A 13,656-nucleotide genomic window follows, 5' to 3' on the forward strand; every position below is an offset into this window, starting at 1 on the left:
CTTTATAACTGTAAAAGTCACAACAAAATTCCTGTTTGTAATTTGACAATTTTGAAAATTAAAATATCATATAATAGGTACATTTTCAGTACTACATCCGCTCATTTATTAAACAAGAAGTTAAATTAAGCAACTAATTAAATTATTAATATTAAATATTAATACAATAAGATATTTGTATTTACATTTATCAAAATAAAAAATAAGTTCAATTATGAAAATAAATATTAATAATTGGACTTATTAAAAATTAAATAATTTGTTCAGATATTGCGCTCGAATTCTTTTCGCGTTTTACAACGCCCGATCGTTTCACATTAGATGGCGCGACGCGCGAGTCGCCACTCTCAAAGAGTCCCCGCCTCCTTCCTCACTCGTTAGGTGTCATGGCCGCACTTGCTTGCGTTTCTTCGAACGTGTCGAGTCCGTTATTTCTTTCTTGACGGATTGATCGTTGCGGCGCGTGTTCTGGAGACTAACCGAGCGAGAGTCGGATCACCAGGGAGAGCTCACCGCCAGGAAAGGGAGAGCTGCGGCAGCTAGCGTCCGAGAGGGAGGATCGAGGCGAGGAATCCGGTTCAGCGAGCAGAGTCCTTAAGGAGGTTGGTTAGTTCTCGGTGCGAGGCAGGCGGCGCGGCAGGGGGAAAGCATATAGGTTAGATTTTCGTCGCGTGAAATAAACGAATTTTAGCAAATAAATATGTGGAATGCATTTAATTGCTGTTTCTTAAGGTTTAAAAAAAGTTGTTTGTACAATTGAAACCCAAATACGTTATTATCCACATTGAAATGTGGAAATAATAAATGTGGTCCTGTTTTTTTTATTTTTACAATTTCTTGATAACTATAAAGACGAATCATTTAAGTCTTCGAGAAAGTTTTTCCTAAATATGTAAAGAGTTATTTGCACCTATTTTCACTAAATTATTATCATTTTTAATATGCTTTCGAGAGTTACATTACAGGTTAGGTAACATTTTGCTGTGTCGCCCGTGTATAAGAGAGAGACAAGAGTATAACTTCAATAATTATTAATTACTCGACAACCATGCAGACGATTATCTTCAACTTTGGCATATATGGACGACAGATTCCCATAGACGAATATTCTCCATTGAACTAATTCTTATCAAATTGATTTGACTAACCACCCTCCTTAAGAGATTCTCATTGGAACGCCATATTTGTTACTTTCATTTGAGGGTTCATATTTTTAGGGTTTATACCGTCATTTTTTAAGGATTAATCATTAATTGAAGGTTAACTATCACTTGAAGGTTAACCATCATCCGAAGAAAAACTCTTAAAGTTGGGTGTGATTTCGGACCGCCAATTGAAGATTAACCTTCAAATGATGGTTAACCTTCAATTGGTCCGAAATCACACCCAACTTTAAGAGTTTTTCTATGGTGTTTTTTTAACGGTTAACACCAAAAGTTGAGTGTATTTTTCCATAAGGGTTCAGTTTGATTAAGTATATAAAAAATGTCTCTATTTTTATTCTTTTGAGCTAGCAAATTGTATTCTTGGTTTTTATGGTGATTAATATTTTGTGCAACTGCATCAATCTTTTTGTTGCTAGCGATTAATATTTGTTTTTATGTATTCGATTACTGCGCAAGTGTTGCGCATTTCGTTAATTTTATCAGAAGTTTACTTATCTTCTTTTTGTACCACTGGATTTAAAGCAAACCAATATAAACACAATAATTGTAATTTATAAACGTTTTTTTTTATCTTATAACTCATTCTCTGTTGATACCATATTCTCTAATCCCATTATTATCCTAATTAGCAGACAATGTTTTTTAAACGTTTGAAAAATATTTGAAAATCAGTTTTAAACACATATTACAAAACGTTTGAAAAACATTGCCTGTTGATTGAAACCACAAAATTTCGGCAAGCTACAACAGGGGCTGGATTTTTGAATTTATTCGCAAGAGAAAGGTATGCGCAAATTCTACTCTTACAGAAAAGTTGCAAGTTGATCGCATGGCTTTTAGTTAATCAACTTGCAACTTTTTTATAAGAGCAGAATTTCCGCATACGTTTTTCTTGCGAATAAATTCAAGGATCCAGCCCCAGGTGCGCGCGCGCTGTGCCTTAAAAGCCTCATTAAGAACGTATAAAGGTCTTATTTGAATTTAATTAAATTTAAATTAGATTTAGAACTTATTAAGAACATATAAAGGTCTTATTTGAATTCAACATATTAAGAACATATAAAAGTTTTATTTGAATTTAATGAAATTTGAATAAAATGTACAACTTATTAATTTCATATATGGTTTCAATAAGATTAATATTTAAATTGAATATATTAGCTAATTAAATCCTTATTAAGCCAAATTAAATACGAATATTTTGATGATGAAATGATACTGTAAGAAGTACGTATATATACTTTGTATACTACGAAACATACGTACGAGTATACACGTCGATTAAGAATATACGACATGTATTCATATGTTCGAGATTTTTAATCGAAATGTATATCGGCATTTCTTCTTATATTCTTAATTAAGTTTTATATATAGAACAAATATGAGCCATATTAATGCAGTTATTCAGCATTAATTTAAATCAAATAAAATTTAAATGGAGATTTTATTAAGGTCCATATAAAGTTCGTATTTAACTGTTTTCCGCGGGCAATTTTAAAGGGATTTGTGGCAATTTCATATTGTCAACACTTCGTTAGCAACGAGATACAATTAAAAACTTCATAGCTTGATGACATATACACAATAACGGATGGAAATCTGTGTTGTTGCCGTCATGTTTGCATCATGATGCTCAAGATGGAACGATGAATCATTCATTGCTGTCATGTTGCTGACATGTTGTAGACAACATAACGTACCAATATTGCGGACCGTTTGCTCTTGAAATTGCGTCAACTGATTGCATGTATAAGCAGTCATGTAGCTGTATTTGTAACGTGTTCTATTTCGATGTCAGCAAATTTACAGCAAATATATGAAAACACATGTAATGCATTAGTTTGCTCAATCACGCTTGGCTATCTGGGTTACAATGTACGAAATAACTTATATTTCTGTGATCGTCTTTTGTATTTTAGATATAAGGCGAATTGATGAAAATGCTTTTATAATAAATAACTAACATTTTTTTGTTTATAAAAAAATACTTATTTTCTGCAAATTATATCTTTATCATAATTTATTTTTATATAATTATATCAAAGATATTTAATTAAATATCTTTAATTTGTGTAAATAAATTTATATTTATATATTAAAATATCACACTAGACGAATATCGATCATCGAACATTTAATTTATTACAGTTAAACATGGCCAGATATCGTCAGACCTGAACAGTTTTCGATCAAACACAATCTCAGTTCGACTTATAGATATATAGACAGATATGGTCAGAGGTAATGTATTTTGGATCGCATTCGAGTATAGATATGATTATATCTAAACAGATACAGTCAGATCTAATCACAGATATGGTTCGATTGGAGCAGATATGGTCCGATCTGAGCCGTTGAAAGCCAGATTACACCTCATACATAGTTATATATGAACATATATAATCAGATCTGCGCAGACATGAGAAGTCATATCTGAGCATATTTGACCAGATAAAGTTTGATCTGCTGAGATATAATTTGATCTGGTCAGATGTAATGCTTTTTTCCCGAGTTTGCAAGAAACAGACCGTCTATATCTGTATATTATAAACATTAAATCTTATTTATTTTACCGTAGTAAAAGAAACAATACGTCGCTGAACCACGTGATTTAGTTAGCCAATCAGACCATTTCCTCAATGTCGCTTCTCTATTATCTAGGACTCTATATGACAGATCTGTTGTCATATATAAGATCAATTCGAATATGATTACATAAAGATATGATCATATTGCGCCAAATTTCGGATCTGATTATATATAATAATCATATAAAATTCATATAAAATTATATCTTTTCATATCTAATAATATATCGTTACATCTAACCATATTATACCCATTTTTTTCTCGGATGGGCGGAGGAGGGTCAGAACTTCGTTGTTTATTAAAAAGTTATTAACAAAAGAAGATTCATAAATAAATCGTAATTTGCGTTCGTTGATATACACAGGAACCCCCGCTTACGCATATGTTGTTTCTATATAAGCAAACGAAAATTATGTTTTATTTATGAAAGTTCTTTTGTCAATTACTTTTTAATAAACAACAAGCGACGGCTAAAATCTTTTAAAAGTCAGGAGAATGACCTTGATAACATATATATGTCAAGCTTGAAATCGGTGAGAGGTCGCCGCTAATATGCATAATTACCAAAGAATAGGCTGTAGCATTTTGCTCATATTAAAGGATGTTTCGGAAGAGTATACTTGGCTCGTGTTTCTTGATTCTTTTACATATTGTTCACATATTAAGTTAGCTCATTATTTAAAAACAATTTTTTATTTAGGACCCGGTACCGCCGGAACCATGGTCTGGCGACAGAGATGCTTTTAAATATGGAAACGTTGCTGTTCAACTCGATATCTTTAGCCGTGAAATAGTTGGCGATGAAGATTGTTTGTATCTTAACGTATATACCACGGATCTTAACCCTGCGGAGAAACGGGCTGTGATGGTATGGATACACGGGGGCGGTTTTTTTACGGGAAGTGGCAATGCAATCATATATGGTCCTGATTATATCGTCCAAAAAGATGTGGTGCTGGTTACTTTAAATTATAGATTAGGTGTTCTTGGTAAGTTACTCAAATTCGATCTATAAATCATTGCATATCACACGCTCCTATTTTTTTCTTAAACATTTTAGATTTTTGTTTTACTAGGTGCGCAACTAAGTTTCCGGGTTTTTTTGATCAATAAAAAATGGAAAATTTCAAGAGAAATACAAAAAATGGTTTATTCAAAGTATCGTCCCTCGCTAGCTATACATTTTCGCCATCTCTCTGGCAATACATGAATACCGCGACAATAAAACGACGCGTCTTTGGACCGAAACCATTCATCCAACCAATTTTGCACTTCTTCGAAATTGGTCAAGTGTAGCCCAGCCAAGCCATGCGCCATCGACCGGAACAAGTGATAATCGGAAGGCGCCAGGTCTGGCGAATACGGCGGGTGCGGTAGCAGATCCCATTTCAGCGTTTTGATGGAGTCTTGGACGATGGAACTGCGATGGCACGGAGCGTTGTCGTGCTGCAATATCACTCGTTCGTGTCTCGTGTCCCATTCTGGCCGTTTTTCGAGCAATGTATGGTTTAAATTGATCAGTTGTTGTCGGTAGCGATGCCCATTGACAGTTTCGCCCGGTTTCAGCAGCTCATAGTACACGATTCCTTTCTGGTCCCACCAAACGCAGAGCATTGTCTTCTTTCCAAAACGATTTGGCCGTGCCGTCGATGTTGAGTCTTCACCAGGTGAAAGCCACGATTTTTTGCGTTTGGGATTCTCTAAATATATCCACTTCTCATCGCCAGTAACAATTCGATGAAGAAAACTCTTTCTTTCATGCCGCAAAAGCAAAATTTCGGAAGTGGCTCTTCGATTTTCCATCTGTCTCTCAGTCAACTCATGCGGCACCCATTTTCCTTCCTTTTGAATTTTTCCCATGGCATGTAAACGTTTGGAAATACCTTGGTGAGTCATGTTTAATGCCTCCGCAAGTTGATCTTGTGTTTGCGTATCATCTTCATCCAATAACGCTTGCAGATCGGCGTCCTCAATTGTTTTTGGTCTTCCGGAGCGCTCCTTGTCCTCAGTCTCAAAATCGCCACTTCTGAAGCGTTTAAACCAATCTTCACAGGTAGTTTTCGATGGTGCATGTTCGCCGTAGGCCTCCTCAAGCAAACGACGTGCTTCAGCTGCATTTTTTTTTCAAGTTAAAGCAGAAAAGCAAAGCTTCCCGCAAATGCTGTTTATTTGGCACAAAACTCGACATCTCCGTTGTTAGAAAAAATATTTTTGCGTTGCGATATGTGTTTATATAACGATTGGTTATTGTTAACAGATGTCCAAGCTATAACTTCAGACAACTTCAGACATGTAAGTCGAGTACATGTGTTATTGGTGCCATCTATGTGTGAAACCCGGAAACTTAGTTGCGCACCTAGTAAATGAATCGCTTACAATAGATAGTCACTTTACTGCTTTCCTATAGAATTACCAGAATTTCTGCTTACATTTATGTCGCAATATAAAAACAGTTTTACGCATACTAATTAGATATGAGATAAATCGATAAAAGTATCCCAGACAGCACCATGTCCAAAATTGGGACATAAGACATCTTTTAGACGTCTTTTAGCCATCTTTTCGTAAGACATCTAAAAGATGTCTTTTAGACATCTATATCCTGTTTTTGGACATGCGTGTTGTCTGGGATATCAAGAAACACAGACCGTGTATTTATACACGAGCCGACGAGTTGAGAGATTCAAAGATATATTATCGAATCTCACGATGTTTATCAGGGTATTAAAAAAAAGTTCAAGACTTACTGAATAAATAGTACTCATACTGACAAGGGAAACGTCCTAGGGGAAATATTTACCCTTACGAACTTCCCCTCAATGACCTTCTCCTTCACATATTGGGAAAGAAAACATCCACCGCGGGAAGAGGGGCGCTAGCGTAGCATAACAAACATCGCCGCCACGTCGACAGTATTAGCATTAGCTTATATGGGTAATGTAAAAAAATTATTATTTTTGTTGATTTGACATGAGAAATGTTGACACTTTGTTTGGACACTTTGTGTGAGTATACCCATGCATCACTATCGTCAAGAAACATGATCGAAGGCCAGAATATTATTAATTTTGATATAATAATAACGCGACGGTAAAAATAAATAAGAAATACATTCTCATTGTGCAACTATATGTAACATATGTATATACCATATATTAATTCATATACCATTGTATCATATGTATGTTTTGTTAGAAATAATAAAATAAATAAGAAAAACGTACCTCTGCAATAATTTTGCCATTCGAATCACGTTTAAGCCACTGTCTGATGTTTATGTATCGTTCTTCAAAGTGTTTCTCACACACGTAATGGGATGATTTTAATTTTATATTGCCTGGGATCGCTGTTTGCCACTTTTTAAGTAAATTTATTTTTTTGGGGACTTTAAAAGTTGACCGTTTTACTTTTAGAGATTTATATCCTGTTTTGCAGTTTGAAACTACACAAGAATTCGTCATTATTCCGAAAAATTTAATTCACCGAAATCCACTAAAATACCCTTCCTCTTAAACGAGGAACCTCTTCTTAAACTCTTATTCCCTTAACAGAAAATCCTCCTCTTAATCGAGGAATACACGGCCGGGATGAGGCCGATGAAGGCCGGGATCGAACCACGGTCGACCTTTCAGTAACTAATCGTTCGCGTAGCCACGAATTCGAAGAAGAAAAAGCGTAGCCACGGAGCACATGTCATTCTCAAAAATGCACTTGAATTAAAAGCAATTAAAAGGTTGTTATCATGTGTTACCATGGGTTACCATCTATACTTTGCGATGACAGCGATACATGGTGACAACGCCGTGAACTAAATTCTTCCTCGCTTAAGGGGGGAGCCTTATATAACCGGTCAAAAAAATCGAAAAAATTTTTATTGCATAAATCATTAGTATAATATCTCTAGAATATATTCCCAAAGTTCCAGAGCGAAATTCGAACTTGAAATAGGCGATTTTATACCTGAGCGTTACGCAAGTAAAGCGCGCGCTCCGAGAACTTGAAACTTTAAACGCGTTTTTCTCAAAACCATATTTTTCAAATTGGTGTGCAAGATTACTCATAAACTATTCGACCAATCGACTTGCTTTTTGGCATGCATGTAGATAACTAAATACCATTGTATGTAAACCTACTTGTTTAGTTATTTTATCAAATTAAATAACTTTTATTGCATAATTAAAGCCAAAATTTTTCCGTAAAAATTGAATTTTTTTTCTAAGTCCTGTTATTTTTTTAATTTTGTATTTTTTACTGAACAAATAGGTTTACCGACAATGGTAACTTATAATAAAAGTAAAAAAATTTTTGTATTTTTGATTCAGTGATTAATTGTAGGCGCAATGCTGCACACCAATTGTGAAATCTGGCGCCGCGGCCTTTGAGAATAGGCTTTGTTGCTACTTATAAATAAAGAATTTTGCAATGAAAAAATATTTTTTTACATCTGCAAATGTTGCTAAAACCATTACCCAAGTTTCAATAAGTTTCATTTTAATGTCTCTTTAAAAAAAATTCCAGAAAATTGCCTTGTTTTCAGCGTTTTATATGAGGCTTCCCCCTTAAAACGACCATTCTCCACCACCAAAATCAGTCCGAGTTTCCAGACCTGTGTGTAAGACCGTTCTCCTGAGTAATCTTCAGAAGGTTTTAGCTCCTCCCCCGCCTACATGGGTACTGTCTATACACACATATCAGCAAATTACTTATCTTAGTACTGACACAAACTGTTTTATTTCTTAGTTATATTTGTTCATAACTTTTTAATAAACAACGAGCGACGGCTAAAACTTTCTGAAGGTTCCCTTATAAAAAAGTAGTACTGGTTTTAATACTGGAAAAAGTATTGGTGAAAGTACTGGAGACATAAGTACTCAAAGTACTACTAAATTCGACCATACTGACTTCGTCAGTACTCCTCCCAGTACTCATCCAATACTCATTCAGTACTCCCTCCAGTACTCCCTCCAGTACTCCCCCCAGTACTCCCACCAGTACTCCCTCCAGTACTCTTTTAGTACTTATCGAATACTCGTTGGATACTAACGTGTGGTACAGGCGCAGTACTTGCGCAGTACTATCCAAGTAGAACAAAAAGTCAAGATAATATCAAAATAACGTCATATTGATAGTTTAGTGTGTTAATTTAGTATTTTATTAATTTAGTATTACCAAGATACGTTACGAAAAAGTAGTACTAGCAATCAGTACTCAGTACTGAGTGATCAGTACTCGTAGTATTGACAGTATTAGTATGTTAATACTCATGAATATTGCAGAATGGTCAGTACTGTGCCTATTAGTTCTTACAATACTGGCAGTACTATCATGATAGTACTCCGAATATTAATCTGATAAAGTACTGACCACTTCAATACTTTGAAGTACTAATGAGTACTATTGCTTGTAGTACTGCCAGTACTGTAACCACTGACAGACACAGTACTGACCATTCTGCAGTATTCATGAGTATTAACATACTAATACTCTCAATTCTACAAGTACTGATCACTCAGTAGTGAGTACTGATTGCTAGTACTACTTTTTCGTAAGGGTTACTCAGGAGGATAACCTCTACAATATATATGAAGGAGAAAGTCATTGAAGGGGGATTTGTAAGGGTAAATATATACCATTTTTAGTTAAAATGAACCGATTTTGCAAAAAAGGAAAGATATATTAATAATTTCTTCAGGTTTCCTAAATCTCGATGACAAAGTAGCAACAGGCAATCAAGGTCTGAAGGATGTGGTTATGGCATTACAATGGGTCCAAAAAAATATATCAAAGTTTGGTGGAAACCCAACAAATATCACTATCTTTGGCGAAAGCGCTGGTGGAGCCATTGTACATTATATAACTTTGTCTCCGTTAGCTAAAGGTATAAATCCTCTCACTTTATCTATAAATACATTATTACTTTGAACATAATGTTCAAAAACCCTTAAACAAATTAATCACAAATTTATTATATAATTTATTATGTATTATTTATTATATATATAATATAACCATTTTAATTTAATTTTTTCTCAACAGGAATATTTAGTCGCTATAATATATTCTCTAGAATAAAATATAGATAAAAAGATTCTTTGTGAGTTAGCAAAATAAATAAATCTATTTCTTTAATAAATAAATAGATATTAACTAATATTCCAGGTAGAGTAGGGGTCCGATTGACCACAGCCACTCACAACGACCGGTGTCTAGAGTTTTTCCACTGGACTAGCCCTGTGAGTGGGCTGTTGGCAATCGCAATATGGTCAATGGGACCTCTACCCTTATGAAAAAGTACACTCAACTTTGATGGTTAACACTCAAATTTGGGCGTAAGTTTAGTGTTTGTCATCAAAGTTAAGTGTCAACACTTAAATTTAGGGTAATTATACAGTTTAGGGGCCTCACCTCCGATTTTGATGAACTTAGGCTTAATCGACGCGTTTTTGCTCAAAACGACCGAATCTGGCAGAAAAAAGTGTCGCTCTGCCCCGCGACGCGAGATATTAAACGTTAAAGTTGACAGGAATCAGGTTATGATTCCTGTCATACCGACGCCATGTAGCAAGACTGAACATGCCCTGCGGCCACATACGCATGCTCAGTGGCCGCACGCGCATGCAAAACTGCGCCAATTTTAAATATGATGACTGGTCAATCATGCGGAATAATCAAGCGTCTTAATTCAAGCAGTTAGGTATCACGCTGGGAGTTTGTTTAGTTTTATGCGGGGGAAGGCACCCCCCCTCCCCATGCATGTACTTTATAATTTCGCTTTACAACTTAGCATGTACTTTAAGTTGTAAAGCGAGTTCCACGCTTTCAACCACGGGGGGTGCGGGGGGGGCCGAAGGCCCCCCCTCGCACCGCCTCGTCTGTGTGTGTGTGTGTGTCCACGCGAAACGAGGTGCCACATGGGTTCATGACGCGCTTTACAAGCTCGTTTAAGTACATGCGTGGGCGAAGGGATTTTGCTCCCCTGCACCCCCCTTTCCATGCATGTACTTTATAATTTCGTTTTACAACTTAGCATGTACTTTAAGTTGTAAAGCGCGTCATGAACCCATGTGGCACCTCGTTTCGCGTGGACACACACACAGACGAGGCGGTGCGAGGGGGGGCCTTCGGCCCCCCCGCACCCCCCCGTGGTTGAAAGCGTGGAACTCGCTTTACAACTTAAAGTACATGCTAAGTTGTAAAGCGAAATTATAAAGTACATGCATGGGGAGGGGGGTGCAGGGGAGCAAAATTTCCCCGCCCACGCATGTACTGGGCACACACACACACACACACACACACACACACGTGTGTATGCCCTGCTTTATAGAAGTTGTGATTTCCGTTAAAGCAGGGCACACACACACGTGTGTATGCCCTGCTTTATAGAAATTGTGATTTTTGTTAAAGCAGGGCACACACACGTGTGTATATGCCCTGCTTTATAGAAGTTGTGATTTTTACATAGAAGTAGCCTGCGGCGAAGCCCCTTCCCCCGCATAATAAATCTAAACAAAACTCCCAGCGTGAAACCTAACTGCTTGAATGAAGACGCTTGATTATTTGTGTACTGTTTATACACGTTCCCCCGCATAATAAAACTAAACAAACTCCCAGCGTGATACCTAACTGCATGCTTGAATTAAGACGTTTATTCTGCATGATTGACCAGTCATTCCGCAGAATTGACCAGTCAAAACTTTGACCAAGACATAACGCACGCCACGCAATAATGTTAGGTATAATAGAGTTTAGGTATGTAACATATTGTCAGGATAAGCTATTAGATTTATTAATCCAGCATGGTGTTCTAACATTTACAATTAAATGTAGTGAATGCGGTAATGACATCAATATTGATAAAAAACATTAATGTACCGATGTAGAAAACGGTACTACGTAAAAAATGAGCACAAAAAACGTATCTCTAAGCAGTGCTGGTACTTGGTTCGTCAGATGCTTCTGGCTGGTCCTCAAAAGTGGATGTCGGAGGATATAATTCTGCGATGACATCAAAGAAGATTTCTATACGTTCCAAGCGGCTATAGGCGCGTTTGAAGAGATATTCGCACAAATATCCAAGGAGGTGATCCTCCCTGGTTCCGTACCTTGGGATATTTCCGCGAACCTCTCTCCAAACACGCTCTATATGCTGCGTATGCGTGCCTGTAGATTTAAAAAATGTATTAGAACAATATACAAATAAACAATAATAATATAGTTAACTATGGCAAAAAGTTCTCACCAGTTTCAGGATCGACGAAGTTGTAGGAGTGGTTTACTGTCAGATGTTGGAAGCCTTCATTGTTCAAACAATTATAAGACTTCCAACAATCTGACACGATGGTAGTACCTGGCAATATCCACTCCTTAATACACGCCAGAAGTGTCTTTTCAGTTCGATCCTGTACTGGCACGATAAAAATCTTCTTTGTGCCTCGCTCATATCCTCCGAAAATCCAGTGACCTGTTATGAGCCGACCACGATTGTATTTTCTTTTTCCAATTTTTGCTTCATCGATTTCTACTGTGCATCCTGGGCCACCAAGTTTCTCACTATGTTTTTCAGCCCAGAACACACAGACCTGCAGAAAGAAATAATATTATATTATTAATATTTTGTTTCATACATTTTACATGTGTGTGTGTGTGTGTGTGTGTGTGTGTGTGTGTGTGTGTGTGTGTGTGTGTGTGTGTGTGTGTGTGTATTTATGAAAATATATTAAAATATAATTACCTCTCGGCAAAAATTGAACCAGTCAACAATCGTGGTCGGCGATGAAACGCCAGTTTCATCTTGTGTGTCATCTTGACGTGGATGTCTCAACATTAAAAAACAGGCAACAAGTTTGCATATTGTTGCCACGTCAAGATGACTTTTCCCGAACCAAGTACCAGCTTTGCCACTTTTCTTAAAATTGCACTGCTTCGAGACACGTTTCTTGTGCTCATTTTTTACGTAGTACCGTTTTCTACATCGGTACATTAATGTTTCTTTATCAATATTAATATCGCTACCACATTCACTACATTTAATTGTAGCTGTTAGGACACCATGCTCAATTAAAAAATCTATTAACTTATCCTGACTATATGTCAAATGTCCGAATTCTATCAGCCCTAACATTGCGTGGCGACGTGGCGTGCAATTTCGTGGCATCTGACAGTAACAACATTGTCGCGCTTCATTTGTTTTATAAAATACATATTTAAAATTGGCGCAGTTTTGCATGCGCGTGCGGCCACTGAGCATGCGCGTGCGGCCACTGAGCATGCGTATGTGGCCGCAGGGCATGTTCAGTCTTGCTACATGGCGTCGGTATGACAGGAATCATAACCTGATTCCTGTCAACTTTAACGTTTAATATCTCGCGTCGCGGGGCAGAGCGACACTTTTTTCTGCCAGATTTGGTCGTTTTGAGCAAAAACGCGTCGATTAAGCCTAAGTTCATCAAAATCGGAGGTGAGGCCCCTAAACTGTATAATTACCATTGGGAGTTTATTCTCAATGATAAGTGTAGGTTGGGGATTAAGCCTCAATGTTTAGTGTAGGTTGGAGATTGATCCTCATCGTTGGATGTTGGTTTGGTGTTTACAGAGTGTTAACCTTTAATGTTTATGTCGATTTAATCAGTGTCGCCATGATCCCTTTATCGTTGGGTGTCGTTTAAATGTTATTGTGTTAATTTTCGTTAAGTGTCAATTGACGGCATGGTTTATTGGAAAAGTGTTTCAGATAAAAGTTGAAAGGTTTGAAGGGGGCCAATAGACGATCTTATTGGATTTTGGATCCAGGGCCTGTATTGAGCCCAATAGGGCCTAAGTCAAATTTTTTTAATAAAAACCCCTATTTTTTATTGTACCATCTTTCTATATAATACTTTTATATAATATATAATACTTT

At 36.6% G+C, this 13,656-nt stretch overlaps 2 protein-coding genes across 4 annotated transcripts in view; one reads left to right on the forward strand and one right to left on the reverse strand.

The window, feature by feature from the left end:
* Positions 1–12,482, forward strand: part of LOC139781160 (juvenile hormone esterase-like) — a 44,552-nt gene extending 32,070 nt beyond the window's left edge. For all 3 annotated transcript variants that reach the window (XM_071719997.1, XM_071719999.1, XM_071719998.1), the window contains exons 3-5: positions 4,459–4,747; positions 9,451–9,637; positions 12,371–12,482. In XM_071719997.1, the coding sequence (XP_071576098.1) occupies positions 4,459–4,747; positions 9,451–9,637; positions 12,371–12,467 (573 nt within the window). In that variant the 3' untranslated portion in view covers positions 12,468–12,482. The remainder of the gene's footprint in view (positions 1–4,458; positions 4,748–9,450; positions 9,638–12,370) is intronic.
* Positions 11,677–12,966, reverse strand: LOC139781163 (uncharacterized). The gene is made up of 3 exons (XM_071720001.1): positions 12,490–12,966; positions 11,998–12,337; positions 11,677–11,918 (listed from the first exon to the last, which is right to left on the reverse strand). The coding sequence occupies exons 1-3, from the start codon at positions 12,910–12,912 to the stop codon at positions 11,680–11,682; spliced, it is 1,002 nt and encodes a 333-aa protein (XP_071576102.1). The 5' UTR covers positions 12,913–12,966; the 3' UTR covers positions 11,677–11,679.
* Between the last annotated feature and the right edge of the window lie 690 nt (positions 12,967–13,656).

The sequence above is a fragment of the Temnothorax nylanderi genome, unplaced genomic scaffold, assembly GCF_030848795.1.
Source record: "Temnothorax nylanderi isolate EJ_2023f unplaced genomic scaffold, tnyl_v1.0 TNYL_tig0319_pilon, whole genome shotgun sequence".
NCBI classification, from domain to species: Eukaryota; Metazoa; Arthropoda; class Insecta; order Hymenoptera; family Formicidae; genus Temnothorax; species Temnothorax nylanderi.